This window comes from Rhagoletis zephyria, unplaced genomic scaffold (assembly GCF_001687245.7).
Source record: "Rhagoletis zephyria isolate East Lansing unplaced genomic scaffold, Rhagoletis_zephyria_1.1 Rzeph_scaffold_01797, whole genome shotgun sequence".
NCBI lineage: Eukaryota > Metazoa > Arthropoda > Insecta > Diptera > Tephritidae > Rhagoletis > Rhagoletis zephyria.
In genome coordinates this window covers 77,951-93,662 of record NW_016158881.1, presented here as the reverse complement: position 1 = coordinate 93,662, position 15,712 = coordinate 77,951, and the positions used below count along the sequence as shown (strand labels likewise).

Below are 15,712 nucleotides of genomic sequence, written 5' to 3'. Positions count from 1 at the left end.
TGTCACTTACGTTATTTTGGCGGTTAGGGCTTGATATGTCTATAAAATTGGCCGCAAGTCTTCTTTAAAAATATGCAGTTGGATTGTGAAAGCATGGACTGAATTTCTAAACCTGTTGCGCACTTTTGGTCATAGGTAGCAAATTATAGCAGTAGTACAAAGTAGAAGCAAAAGGTCTTTTTTCTTTTAGTGTCAAGGTATATGTATTTTTTCAGTGTCGTACTGAATGATAATAAGCGTTTTCATTCAACCAAAATTTACAATCACGATAATTGCGAATGCTTCTGTTACATTCACATTCTCTACTGAATGGAACTATACCATTCAATAGCACATTACAGTTTTTTTGTTTTAAAATAATTTAAGCCACTCAGGAATGAAGTTGTTTTATACAAACAAACAATCCAAATTTTGAAAAGATGTCGAGTGGATGTAGTTTAGGATTGTTCTATATCGAAAAAAAGTATACCCGTTTTTTTTAATCAAAAAATATTTAGAGGTTGCTCAAAGCGCTCAAAGTATTCCATGTATTTTTAGATGGGGGGAAAAGCAGTTGTCGTAGAAATGGTATAGAATTCTTGAAAGTCAATGTTATTCGATCGGAAAACTCTGGTTCTCTTTATGAGACTTAAAATAATAATACTGAATTATTTATTTAACCATTTTTTAACACTAACGATTTTATATTGGTCCTCCATCGCATTTTTCGACGTTTTTGTGGGTTTTTGGCGGACCTATAAATTATAATTGCGATGAAAACATGGTTAAATACACAATTGAGTATTATTATTGGGAATAGAAAAATACGAAAAGTTGTTTCCCGCATATAAAATACATGGAAAACTTTAGGCGCTTTGACCTCTAAACATTTTTTAATAAAAAAATAGGGGTATATTCTTTTTTGGTATAGAACAATCCTAGGGGGTGAGAGCATACAAATTCCCATTTATGACATGCATTTTTGGACCACCCTAATCTTAATCGAACTGATTAAATCATTTTTCAGCCCTGATATGTGGTTGCTTAATTTCTTATTATTAGTATTATTCCTTTGCATATAAATAGATCTTGTCAAAAGTTGCAAAAATTTCTATAAAAAAGTAAAGTGATTTTAACTATATTTTAATCAAAAGAAAGGTAATCGATTTATCTTTCTTTTGATATATATATAAGCAGTTAAAAATCATTTATATTGGTTTACAGAAATCCAGTTTCCTTACAACTTTACAAAATTTGATTGTTGTTGTTGTTGTAGCGGCTACAACAACCCCGCCCAGATCGGTTGATATCTCAGTCGTTGTCGTCAAGTTCCACTAACGGCAGCCCTAGGAAGCGTGCAGCTTCTATCAGGTCGGTCCACAAGGACAAAGCCGTTAGGGTTGTCGGGTTTTCCGGGCATGCGAAGAAATATTTCGAGTCATGTGGCTCATCCTCATTCAATCTACTCAGGTAGGAGTTTAACCTGCTGCAGTAGCCAGAGTCGAGGCTGACTCCCTGTGAAAGCCGTTCAGGGCCAGTCGGTAAGCTGACGGGTCCAGAGGTTGCTTGATGAACCTCTGGACTTCGTCCGTCAGTTCATATAGATGCCTCCTGACGTGCTTAGGCGAGGGCACCTCTGCAAGCAGCTGTCTGTTTGGGTGGCCACTTCTGTGGCTCCCGATCAGGAACTGCTTGCAGAGCATTATGTTGTACTCCTTTATGGGGAGCATTTGTGCCTCGTTGTGGAGGTGATGTTCGGGCGACATCAGGAGGCATCCTATCGCTGTCCTGAGTGCGGTGTTCTGTACAGTCTGTAGCTTCGTCCCCTGCGTCCTACTAGTCCCCGGCGACCACACTGGCGCTGCGTAGTTTAAAACCGGCCGGCCTATTGCCTTGTTTGTTGCCAGCAACGTTTCTTTGTCTTTGCCCCAAGTACTGCCGGCTAGCGACTTGAGGACCTTGTTGCGGCTCTGTACTTTATTGACAATAGCGGTTGCGTGCGCAGAGAAGGAGAGCAGGCTGTCGAATGTTACTCCGAGTATTTTGGGGTTATTCACCGTCGGAATTGGTGTGTCATCGACGTGAATTCCCAGCGGTAGCCTGACCTCCTTCGTCCAGGTTGTGAACAGGGTCGCGGAGGATTTCGTAGGGGAGAGGGCTAGACACTTTGCAGTGAAGAAGCGAGAAAGTTCGGAGAGATAGCCGTTTACTTTCGAACACAGGTCATCAATTCCATTCCCAGTCGCCATGATCGAGCAATCGTCGGCATAGGAGACAATCGAGACTCCCTCTGGTGGTTGAGGGAGCTTTGAAATGTAAAAGTTAAACAGTAGCGGGGAAAGGACACCACCCTGAGGAACCCCCTGTTTTATTTTTCGCTGCTTACTCGTTTTGTCTCTAAACATTACCGACGAATGTCGACCACTTAGATAATTTGCCGACCACCGTTTGAGCCTCTGTGGGAGAGAGGAAGCCTCTATATATTCTAGTAGCGTGGAATGGCAGACGGTGTCAAACGTCTATCACAAGTCCAACGCAACTAGAATCGTTCTCTCACAGGGACGGTTTCAGCTAAGGCCACGAGTTATCTGAGTGTTTGTGGCGTTAAGTGCTGTGGTTGTACTGTGCACTTTACGGAAACCATGCTGATGCTTCGCTGGGGTCAAGTGGTTTGTGAAATACGGGAGCAGCAGAGCCTCGAGTGTCTTCGCTACCGGTGAAAGGAGTGTTATCGGCCGATAAGAATCTCCTTTGTTGGCAGGTTTCCCCGGTTTGAGCAGTGGGACCACTATCCCCACCTTCCAGATGTCTGGGATGATGAGAGTGGCCATAAACAAATTGAGGACCTCCGTTAGGTACGCTACCCCCGCAGGACCCAAATTTTTCAGCATCAGCATGAATATTCCGTGGCGACCCATGGCTTTGGAGGCTTTCGCCTCCCAATGGTCCCAATACTTTTGGTCGTTTTTGGGGTCTCTGCATAAAAAATTACGCGATGCAACAGGGTGAATTTCTTAACCCTAGTATCGTTCTAGCTTTCATTATTTCCAAGTGTCATTTTAAAGTTAAAAATTCTGTTGATATCTTCCCGGGAACGCTTTTCACGTTCGGATATGATACCGCTATATGTTTTCCACTACCCTCCCTGGTAAATAAAGAGTAATCCATCTGCAACTTATTATTTATTCAATCATTTAGAATACTTTTATTCAATAATCAAACTATTTGCAGTAAGACACTAAATGAAAAATTCATACATACATACGCCGGACATCACGGGCCATCGTAGATCAGTATGCTTTAAACAAACGCCTTTCACAGCAAATTGCCCAAGTCATGTTTTAAAAATATTTATGTATTTTATTTGCTTCCCGTTTAATTATAGCTACAATATAATTTGAAAATACAAAGATGGTTACATCGAAAAACTAATACAAATACAATGTAGAGCAATTGAAGATGACAAAAATTAGCAGTTCAGCTTTAACTTAAAGTAAATAGCATAAAACGCGCTTAAATGCTAAGTATAGAGATATATTATTATGTGTAGTAAGAGGATGTTTGCGTATTGAATTTTAATTGCAAAAACGTACATAAATAAAGCGATAAATAAATTAAGTGTACATTGAACTCCAGATGAAGTCACGTGACCCGACGAACATAGAATAAGTTCAAATGTATAGGTTTAGCGAACCGAATAAAAAAAAATATATATATGTTTCTCAATAGTTTCGCCCTGCCTTCTTCTCAACTGACGTCATCACGTCCGCCTAAGTAAATACTACATATCGTCGTTTAAAGTACAAAACCGCGCATCGTAATTCTGCAAAGCCGCGTAACTGACATTTGTCGCCAAAAGTTGGATTTACTCACACAAGCTCTTGGCTCAATCCTTATCCATTCGTCCTGAAATATACTAGCGAGAAATGCGATTGCTTTATAAAAAAGAGAACCATTTTGGAATATGAGAGTTTTTACTCTCTAGAAAATAATTTATGCAACCTCACATACGCGGTTTTGCATTATCTTGATACGCGGTTTTGTATTTTAAACGACGATATAATGCAAATGCATCTTTGCAAGATTAGCAAAACAACTTTCGTCTACGTATGCATATTTGTTTGATGATGATTCTTTCTGTCTTACTTAATTTTCACTTAGATCAATGTAAACCCTAAAATCTATTTCGCGACTGTAATTGTTGCGAATCGGTTGATTGTTGATTTGTTGGTAGCGTTGATGACGACGGCGCGTATGGTGCAGTTGTCGGTAAAAGCGGCCGTATCAACACTGTTGCCGCATTCAGCGTCGCGATAGACGACGGTTGCGGCGGAGGTGGTAGAGTTTCCATATGTGTTGGTAAAAATAATGGCAGTGGTGGCAAAGCGCTAAATGTAGATTTTCCTACAGTTGCGCTAGTTACAGTGTTTGCTGTTAAGAAAGCGTCGTCCGATGTCGACTGCGCTTGTGCGAAACATGAAAGCGCTGCTGCTGATAGTGTACTAAAGTCGTGTACATCAAAATTTGTTGCGGGTCATTGAGCACAATGGTCTTTTTTGGAGCCATTTTGCTGTGATAATGAATTTGTCTTTTGTTGTAAATCCTAAATGTGAAAATGCAAAGAAATTGTTTTAAAATTTGAAGTATATATATGTATATGCATTATTTTTACTTACGAGATCCTTAAAAGTGCGACCAACTTGCTTCGCGTCATAATTTGGAACGGCGCTCAACATCTCCACTTGTTTACCCTTGGCGTTTTGACTACTGTTGTTCGCATTGCTGATGCTATTATTATTTATTACAGTGGTCGAAGTGGATTGAAATGAATTCATATTCCCAGTATTCATTGCAAAGTTCGAAGCTGCATTTCTCTTGTATTTTTGTTTCGGGGGTGCCCCTACAGGCGCTTTGGATTTGGCCGGATATACACTCACGATCTCAACACCATCCGATTCGCTACTGCTCTCTCGTCGATTTGGCACACATGGCGTTAAGGCGGTTTTTGCATTGGGCATCGCTATAGCTGTTGTTGCATTACCTTTACCCGGTCGTAACAGTTGTGAGGTCAAAAGTATATCGCTAGGGCTACGGTAGTTATCTAGATCTATAACTTGTACTTTTGTTTCACCCGATTTGGAATGTTTGGGTTGCGATGACAAAACAGTCGATGTGCTTATGATAGACGCAGTAGATATCGGTGGTAGAGTCGGGGTCGGTATTTGGCTGGATGTGGTGCCAGCATTGGTGGCCAATAAATTTTTTGAATTCAATTCTGACGTTGTTGAAGCAGGGAGAAAGGTCGATAACTGTTGTGGCAGTTGTGGTTTTTTGTTGTTATCGAAGGTGCTACTGTTATTTGGGATATTGCTTTGTGTTTGTAATTTTGCTGTTTTACCTGCTCCCTTGCCGGGATTCTTACGTTTTATACCGTTCGAAGTGCCGCTACTAGCTACCGATTCAGTATCGGAATTGGCGTATGAACTGCGACTACCCGTGGCAAACTCTTCAAACTGTTTCATATACGTGTTGTTAGGCGGAGCACTTTGTGCGACAGTACCCAAAGACGTCGAACCAGTATTACTAGTGGCAGTTGTGGGATTAGCTGGAGGAATGCTACTGCCATTATCCTTTTCCTTTTTCTTGTCTTTTGCTTTTTTTGCAGCTGTCTTACGTTTTTCAATCTCGCGGTGTAGCTCTTCAAATCGCATCCAATCTTTTGGCCAAAGTTCCACAACCTTTTCCCGTAAAAACACATTAATAAAATCTTCAAGAGTCTCCTTTCGCGTTCCCAGAACTGGAAATGATGTCCATCGTACTTGATAAACGTCGTAGAGGAGGTTCCTGAAATTACACATTATTACATTATAATTTATACCTCGATTTTAGAGTTTCAGGCCGATTATTAAATAAAACATAAATTGGTATAGTTTTATTTATTAGATTCATTGTTTTCAATATTTCGCCTTCAATCTGAAGGCATCTTCTCTTGAAGACGAAATATCGACTTCGCTAAGAGAAGATGCCTTCAGATTGAAGGCGAAATATCGACAACAATAAATGTAATAAATAAAACTATATCATTTAATGTTTTACTTAACAATTGGCCTGAAGCTCACAAATCAACGTATAAATTATAAGACGGCAAAAAAAAAAAATAAGTGTTTTCTTCTTACCGCAAATTATTGTTCCAAGGGAATTTCTTCTTTGGCATTTTCGGTGGATGGTCAGCATTTACATTAACAGCACTAAAAAAAAATGGTTTTAAATAAGCAGGTAAAAATGCTACAAAATTGTCGAATAACATACAGTTCTGCATGTCTCCTTATTTCTGCTTCAAAGTTAGTAATTACCGCCGGCATTGCTTCTATAATAGCTTTACGCAATTTGCCAAGCGCTCTTTTACTCTTCATTTTTTCCTCTTTTATACGTAGCTGTTTTGCTTTGCGCAAGAAGAAATATTTAGGCAACACAAGATGATATTCTAAGTGTGCGAATACCATATTCCTGTGAGTTTTTTCAACGCATAACAATGCTTCATCGATTCTGTATTAAATTTATATATAGAAAGAGAAAACATTTTAAATGTCGGCTCTAAAAGAAGGTCATACAAATATTTATTACAATACATATGCAATCAAAACGTACTTCAAAAAGACTTCGACTAGCGAGTCATCGAATTGGAAACGTTTGCCGGTCATATTCTTCATTGTTACAATTTCTTTGAATTGTTGGACATCCGCTAAAATTTCAGCCTCAATTTCGGGCAGTTTGGTGTCGCATGTGCGCAATTCTAAACATTTGAAAACAAATTTTGCTTTTACTAAATTTTTAATATTTTTAAATGTGAACATACTTTCAGTACTTTCACCATTACCACTTTTCGCTTTCTTCTCTTCTGGCTCACTGCCATTAGAATCGCTGTCATCACTTGAACCTTCCGATTCGCCACTTGAGGAAGAGTCATCTTCATCGGACGACTTACTAGCAGTTCCTTTAAGTTCTCCATTAATTTGTTCCGAGCTTCCAGTTGGTCCGCTAACACCACCACCTTCTTGCATTTTTAGAAAATTGTCACGTTTTGCCTTAAGCATATCCTTTATAGTGGTTGTCTTGACAATTTTCTGTCGCACACGTTCTTTCTCTGAATCTGAGCCCACGGAGGAAGGTTTTGGAGAGTTTGATGTTGATGACCCTCCAATAGCCACATTTTTTACCAGTTTTCCTTTTTTAGTTTTTGCCTCTTGGTTGGGCTTGGGCTTTTTTATCGGGTTGACTGTAGGGTTGGTACGGGGACGTTTCTCCGCTGGTTGTGTTATGGCACTATTATTCTTATTGCCCTTTACTGTGTCTGCACTGGATACTTCGCCATCCGATTCAGCATCTTCGTCCGCATCTTCTTCGCTGCAAGACGAACTATCAGAGGAAGAGGAAGATATGACGCGCTTTCGTGGACGATTGGGCATTTTTATAATTTCGTCCGTTTTGGTAGTAGTTGATTCTGTGTGAAGTTTTTGGAATTCCAATGGTCCGCAATTGATATAGAAACCGCCCTCTATTGTTTCCAATTCCTCTGGTATAATTTCATCGTACTGTAAAAAAAAATCAGTTACGTATTAATATGCACATACTGTATCAGGAATTATGATAGGATATACTAGTTTCAACTTACGGCCTCCGTATTATCAATGAATGAATCAGATTCATCATAGCCCATGCCAATGTCGCAAAGATCATCTTTTTTGCTTCGACCTCGTCCGCTCCCGTACGTACTGCCATATTTTTTCTCTAGTTCGCGTGCAATTCTAGCCACATCATCATCGTTGTCGTTAAACGGATCAGTGAAACCATTTGATTTCTGTTTTAATTTTTTTATCTTCTTCTGCATATACAAAAAGAAAACATGTATATTTATTTTTTATTTTCATAATATGCTTACCTTCTCCAAATGCATTAATCTGGAATAATTAAACTCGGGATATTGACAGGAGTCAGTAGGAAAGAGTTCTATTGCCAGTCGCATTGTTTTGTTGCTTTTGCGATCAGCACTCCCACCGGCTGCGCCTACCCGATCGGCATTTTGCTGGCTAGGGAGGAAATCCGCACCGAAACGTGACGAGCTCGCGGGTAAAGCTCCACTACCAATTCCACTTAAAAGTCCGCCAGGAGCACTGCTTCCTGGGCCGAAGTTTGTTGTAGACGAAGTACTACTGCTCAACGTGGTAAACGAAACCCGTTTCATTTCGGACATTTCAATAAAATCACTTTTAAGTAAACCCAGGTCAAAGTTACTCTATAAATATTACAAAGTGAGAGATTTACTTATTTCGTAAACGCGTACAAGAAAATGTTTGGTTCAGCCACCTAGGCACTGTCACAAGATTAAGGATGTGAAAAAGAAACTATTTATTTTAATTTTTTTATATTATGTTCGCTTTTTAGAACATGTTTTTTATTGTAAATCTGTCTGTATGCCATGCATTTTGTTTTGCTTCAGCTTTGTACATCGGCACGTTTGTCTCTGTTTCCTTCAACAACCTTTTATTGCAAGAGTAAACGCACTGACGCACTCGCACCTACTTCTCCTGGCTACCTTCTTTCCCCTAATCCACACTTTTCCACTCTGTCGTACACAAGACACTCGATTGCGCTGCTACTAATGCCGCTGCTGCTGCGGCCACTTTTTATTTTCTGCCGCACGCAGTTCCAGGCGACGACGTGACCACAAATTTCACACTTTTTACCTTACAAATATCTTTCACTTTTCAAAATCACCAAATTCCATTTCCTCAAAACAAAGGATAAAATGCTTTTCAAATGTTTAAATTATTTGCAATTGAGATGGCTTCACTTTGCAAATCTGCTAATTTTTCAATCGGCACAAATTTTGCATTTTGTTATTTTGGAGTATTTGTAGGTCTGATCCCGTATTCCTGAGCAAAATCATGGTGCAATAAACCATGGGACAAAATCTACTCAAACTGTCAAAAAATTAAGAAAATTCGCTCAGAGCGAGAGAGGGACACCCAAGGCGAATTCATAAAAGGCGAATTTATACAAGGTGGTAGCATGAACCAAAAAGACAAGATCACGCGGGCAGGAGAGTAGCCCGTTAGAATCGCATTAAGGAAAAAAGTTGAACGATTTTGACATTAGCCGTTTATTTACATTTCTTCGTTGTTTACAATTTGGTGGTGGCTTTTTACTGCAATTTTCTTCATTTTCGCTTGTGACAACGTGTGTACACATAAGATAAAGAATAATTTAACACAACGGCATGATTTTTAGAAGAATTTGCATAATAAAAATGATTTTTCATGCGTTCAACAATTTCGCGGTTTTCTCCGTTCTCTTCGTTGTTTACTTCTTACAGCAAAGATGGCGTCGAGATTTCGGCAGCTAGAAAATAACTTTTTTCGTTCTTTCCGTCCCGCGTGATCTTGTGTCTTTCGTTCATGAGGTGGTAGCAAGAATACAACAAACAACAACCACATGTATTTTGTATCAGGGGCAAAATGTCAAATTTCCAGTATAAATTCGCCTTGGTGTTGCTAGAACAGCTGCTTTAATACGCCCCAGTACACATATGCCATAACTCCGAATGAGTGAGTGCGAAAGGAAGAGTGTCGGCGTTTTCTTTCCCTTTTCCTCCTTGAGCGATGAATACCTGAGATTTGACATTTGTATACCGAAAGCGAAAACAAAACACATGTTACTTTTTGTTTTTGTACTACCGCTACCACCTTATTTGAATTCGCCTTGGCGACACCAAAAGGCATGAAGGGCCGTTTGCATAAAGCCGGCTTTCAGACACCACAGTATATACAGTAATAAACCTTTACTCGGTCTTTCACTAATTGGTCCCCGAGGAGTTCTTTTGGGTGGTATGCAACCATGAACCAAAAATACAAGATCACGTAAGAACGCGACGTTGTATTTGTAACTGGTTTTGAGAAAAAAGTTTGCGAAAGCGGGTTCGTCAGCTGAGCGTTTGTTTACATCACAAGCACCACTATTTTACACTTTTATTTAAGTAAAGAAGAGTTAATTCAACATGACAACACATTTTCAAGCATTTTATTGCATCATTTTACCTAAATTGTGCGCTTAAAGTGGCTGACAATAATTTTGGCTAATTTTGGTTTTCGTTGTTTTCTTTGCTTTGTTTACTTTTCGCTCGTTTTCCAGTGAAACAAGATGGCGTAGAACCCGCTAAAAAAAATCGACTTTTTTCACTGTCTTGTTCTTACGTGATCTTGTGTCTTTCGTTCATGGTATGCACCGTTTTCGTTTTGTGCGCACGGCAACACTACTGTGGGGAATTTCACCTCAGGATTAGAAAAAGGTATTTTCGAGGATAAAATATATATAATTGTGTTATTTATGAACAAAAATTAAGTTAAGTATAGTATCAATGCTTAATTAAGAATAACATCAATAGTTAAGTACATAATTGTGTGCTTGTGTTTCTATAAACTGGAGACTCACATCGTAGTTTTTTTTTATGAAAAAACGCGAATTTTGTGAATTCATCAAGGAAACTCTAAATTCCCGAATATATTTAAGTCTCTACTCCAATGGCTGCCAGCGCATACGCCCAGACAGCCCATTAATCACACCCCAGTTTGAACGGAACTCCTCAAAAAAACTTAACATCAAAGTATAGAATGTCACAAATATGAGTCATACATACATACAATAGCAATTGCTATGAATTGCTACCGTATAAATTTAGGACACGCATTTGCTTGGAGACTTCGTTGTTTATGGTCCATTACCCAGAGCTGCTCCAACATGATGAGTAGATTTTAGTGAGCTTCATAAGAAAAGTCTTTCTTTACAAAATTACCTTTGCCACGTGTATGTACGGTTGGTAATTTTATATGCCACTCTCAATCGGCAAAATTCATGCTCCTCCTCATTATCAACCCTGATAAAGTTTTAACGTTAAATTAGTAGTGACATACCAGCTTTGTTTCTTAGCAGATAATTATCAGAAATTATTTCTAGCAGAAACTAGCCGCTTTCTCTCGTTCTTACGCTCTTTTTTGGCTCTCCTGCTAATTTCTGCTAGTAAAATTTTTACTAGCAGAAACTAGCAGCTGTCAAAATGGATAAACAAAAATTCGCGCCACATATTAGTTGCGTTCCAGATGCTTCACGATTTGCAGGTTTTTACAGGAAGTCGTTCCAGGTGACCACCTCCCATAAGGTTTATTAATGTAGAAAGCAGCTGTTCCTGCAAATCGTGAATTTCGTGAATATTGTGAAGCATCTGGAACGCAATTATTTTCAATAGTCAAATACACCGATCAGCTGATTACTTGCTGGTTTCTGCTAGTTTTGCGCTTCTTTACTTTTACGTTATTTCGCTCTCTGTGAACGTAATTCATTCAATTTTCTCATTCTTCTTCTTTCTGATAATTATCTGCTTGAAAAGAAACAAATCCACCATAACCCATGAACCAAATAATTGGTTCCATGAACGAAAGACACAAGATCACGTAAGAACAAGAGAGTGAAAAAAGTCGATTTTTTTAGCGGGTTCTACGCCATCTTGTTTCACTGGAAAACGAGCGAAAAGTAAACAAAGCAAAGAAAACTACGAAAACCAAAATTAGCCAAAACTATTGTCAGCCACTTTAAACGCACAATAAAGGTAAAATGATGCAACAAAATGCTTTAAAATGTGTTGTCATATTGAATTAACTCTTCTTTATTTGAATAAAAGTGTAAAATAGTGATGCTTGTGATGTAAACACACGCTCAGCTGACGAACCCGCTTTCGCAAACTTTTTTCTCAAAAGCAGTTACAAATACAACGTCGCGTTCTTACGTGATCATGTATTTTTGGTTCATGTAATTGGTTCGTGGAGCTCTATTTACGAGTCCCTCGTAACGAGTCAAATTAGATTCGCAAACGACCTCGTAAACTTCAGTGTTGCCGAGGGTCCGAAATTTCTATACTAAAATGTATGATAAAATAATAAGGGTATTCATCGAACCTTATAAATGCATTGAAAACCGTATAAACTTGTAATTGTGTAAACCTTATAAATGAACTGTCAAAATTTGTATGGAAACTCGTTTACACATTTCTGATAAATTTATCCAGCGATTTCACTGAATAAACTTGATAAACTGAAGACAATGCAATTCTGTCGCAACTCTAGCTATGTTTTCTTAGGCAATAATCGGGATCCGCATACAAATTTTGCACGCAAATTCAACAACGATATGATCCTGATAGAGATCTGGTTCAATTATTATCCCGTCTGTTTGTTTTGTTTCACTGATAATTCGCAAAGTTTGGTAGCCGTGACAAATGAATTCATACACAAACAGACATTCTGCCATTGTTTCTTATAACTTGCTTCAAATAAATAGCCTTTATGTTATATGTACATTTATTTAAATAGATATCTCGTAAATATAATTTTTTCCAATTTAGTGAGGTAGTTTCTATAATTTCTTTATCCCTGTGCTAGTAGTATAAAGTTAGTGACACTGCGCTTTATAACCAAAGAAAACACGACTATTGTCGCATGTGTAAACGAAAAGAGAGTGTGGGTCGTTCATGTAACAGAGTGCATAAACTTATAAGATTATCTGCTTGATAAAGTTATCGGTTTAGATGAATACCACTAATGAAAAAATAATTAAAGCGAATAAAGGTAAAGAATTTCTGCCACTAAATGCATTGACTTAGGTTTTCTGCTAACTTTCGTAATTTTTAATAGTATCTTAGCTAAGGGTGATAGAGACAATGTTGTGGAAAATACTACGAAACAAAAATTGCTTCACAAAATCCAGGTTGAACTGCCAAATAGTCAGTTTACGCACCATTTCAAAAAGGGCGGCGTTCCCATGAACCAATTAGAACATATCTGACCGGTTGAGAAGCAGCCATTTGTAATAGAAATTTAGAGAAAAGTGTGTGACGTTCGTAATTTTGAAGTTTGCCATTTCTGTTTTTCTTCTTTTTTATGTGTCTTTTGTCGGTGTTTTATTTCAGTGATTTTCAAACGATTTTCAATACATTTTTTGTGCAAATGTAATTAAAATGAAGTGCACGGTGATTGGTTGCAAAAACATGTACAAAATAATAAATTGGTTAGCACAAACATGTGCTGCAAAATTGGCTGCATTTTTTTCTTTATTCTTCGTATTCATATTCTTTGTTTACTTTTCAAAAAAATAACATGGCGCCGAAATTACAAACGTCAGCCAGAAAATTACTTTTTTGTTTTGCTTCATCTTGTCAGATCTTGTGTAGTTGGATCATGGGACGTTCCCATAAAAGCCTCGTAAACTTATGAGTTTTACACAGTTTAAAACTTTACGAGTTAAGGGAATCCCTTAAGTAAAAGATCAGTTATGCAACCCTTCGGCCGTGCACTGAAAAACTGGCCCTTAAAAACTTGGAGAACTTATAGATTTTTGATTTCCAAGTTAAATTTCTAAGTGCAAGGGAGCCATGAGAGTGATGCTGCCATTTATTTTTTCATAAAATCCCTACAAATATGAGACACAAATACAAATTTTGTATAAATGTAATTCATCTGGCAATCGTGGCAATTTGCAAATGCAATTCCAACTGCAAATCCAATACCATTTCCACAGTATCCTGAACGACCCTAATATAAAAAATGTTTTGCATATGTGTCTTTCCTGGAAGAATTTAGCTATTCTTCAATTCCAGTCTTACAGGTCTATTCTGCACGTTACGGAAGATCTTGTAACTGGAAACTTTTATTACCAAGCAACCAGTTCTTGACACCGCCATTCTAGGTATATTGGTAATGCAGTTAGAATATTCAGAAATTTAGCTATGAAGAATCGCCGAAATTTTGGCATTGCATATTTCACAAGGCAACTTATGAGATGGTAACAAAAGTTGCGATCCCGCATGAGTCCGGACTAGTCAGAAATAGTCAGAATCAGTCAGATTTTACTGGAAATCGATCCCGTACTCGGTTCTCTGACTATTGAGAGCACAAAAAAGGAAGTAAATGCGGTTCTCTCTCTGTCAGAAGATACCAGTTTTAGTCCGAGAATTTTTTTCCTGGTAAATGTGTCAAACGATCAGCTGTAGTGTGTTTGGCAACCAAATTGTAAACAAAAGAAAAGTGCACTCTGCTAATTCAAGTTGAAAAGTATTTAACTACTTGTTTAAGTGGATTCTAATGAATTTGAAAGTATTTTTGGTTATTTACATGTGTGTGCTGAGTGTGTTTACATACAAAATAAGCAAAAATTTACAACCAAAATTTGAAGGTTATGCTCACAGAAGTTACCATTTTTTACTAGAAAGCGACCCCGTACTTTTCAATGTTACTCTCTCGCTCTGAGCGAATTTTTAATTTTTGACAGTTTAACTAGTTTTAGTCCGAGGAATACGGATTGCACCTAATATTTACCGGTTACAAGAGCGCACAGATTGTGAAAAAGGTTTAAAAATTGAAAGACGTTTCTAATGTAGCTCTTGCATCGGTTCGGGAATTTCGTGATTTGGGAGTAATTTTTGACTCTTCCTTCACTTTTGTTAACCATGTCAACCATATTATACCGAAAGCATATTCTAACTTGGCCTTTCTTCGACGCTATGCGAAGGATTTCAAAGACCCCTATACTAGGAAAATTTTGTTTAATTCTTTAGTGCGATCAAAATTAGAGTATGGCTCGGTTATATGGAATCCCATGTATAAAACACACTCTGTTAGAATTGAAAGAGTTCAACGCAAATTCACACGATTTGCTGTTCAACCTCTCAATTTTATTAGTCCTCTGCCACCCTATCCTGCCAGGTGTATGTTAATTAATGTTCAGCCGCTCGATATTAGGCGAGCTGTTCAAAATCTAATGTTTATCTTTGACATAATTTCCGGTGCCATTGATTGTTCAGCTCTTCTTGGACAGATATGTTTTAATATCCCCAATAGAGCTCTACGCTCTACTAATATTTTTTATATTGGTATTCTGAGATCGAATTATCTCAAATTTGCCCCACTTATAAGAGGGCTCAACGAGTTAAATCGCATCTGCAGAATTATTGATCTCGATTTCGCAATGTCAAGGTCCCATTTCAAGGCAGATATTGAATCTTACTACCGAGATAATCCGCCATTGATTTAATATTTTATTAGTTTTAAGTTTAAGTTTAAGGAATCTGTAAATCTAGTCAGTAAGGCTTTTTGCCATTGGCTTAATAAATGAATTGAATTGAATTGAATTGCCGGTTACAAAATTTATTTTACCAGCGGAGAATAGACCTGTTAGTGGCAAAATGCTGCACGAACATATCGGACGTCAGTGGCTGGAACTTAGTACTATAACATTTTCTTGTAAATTAAATATGTACGTGTGTGTGATTGGACGCATAAATGTAAATTCGCTTAATTTAATTTTAAATAAAAACATAAAAATTATCAATATTTTCAATTACTTTCCCAGTGTATATCTGTGTACGTTTTGCCACATTATTGCAACTCTGTGATATGAAAAGAATCGCTTTCTTTGACATTTCGCGAATGTCATCTAAAGCAACGCCGCAAAAAGTTAGAAAGCAAATGCATTAATGTGCTGCCAGGTGGTATTCACAAAATGTTAATTTTCACAGTTCAAAGTGTAGTTTCTGTCATGATAAAAACATAACAAGGTAAAACCATTGAGAGGCAGTCTGACGTTTGCCAACAATATAATTTTAAAATCAAAACAACAACAAAAAATCTCA

At 37.9% G+C, this 15,712-nt stretch overlaps 1 protein-coding gene across 4 annotated transcripts; it reads right to left on the bottom strand.

Annotated features, from left to right (window-relative positions):
• Positions 1-3,969: 3,969 nt before the first annotated feature.
• yem (yemanuclein) lies at positions 3,970-8,976 on the bottom strand. 4 transcript variants are annotated; one of them, XM_017619155.1, is made up of 9 exons: positions 8,573-8,976; positions 7,919-8,350; positions 7,652-7,861; positions 6,836-7,571; positions 6,628-6,772; positions 6,289-6,525; positions 6,156-6,227; positions 4,656-5,823; positions 3,970-4,582 (listed from the first exon to the last, which is right to left on the bottom strand). In XM_017619155.1, exons 2-9 carry the CDS (start codon positions 8,228-8,230, stop codon positions 4,514-4,516), a joined length of 2,949 nt encoding a protein of 982 aa, XP_017474644.1. In that variant the 5' UTR covers positions 8,231-8,350; positions 8,573-8,976; the 3' UTR covers positions 3,970-4,513. The 4 variants fall into 4 exon arrangements, with proteins under 4 accessions (XP_017474644.1, XP_017474645.1, XP_017474646.1 ...); XM_017619156.1 differs by having other exon boundaries at positions 7,919-8,272; XM_017619157.1 differs by having other exon boundaries at positions 7,919-8,272; positions 8,724-8,976.
• Positions 8,977-15,712: the final 6,736 nt, after the last annotated feature.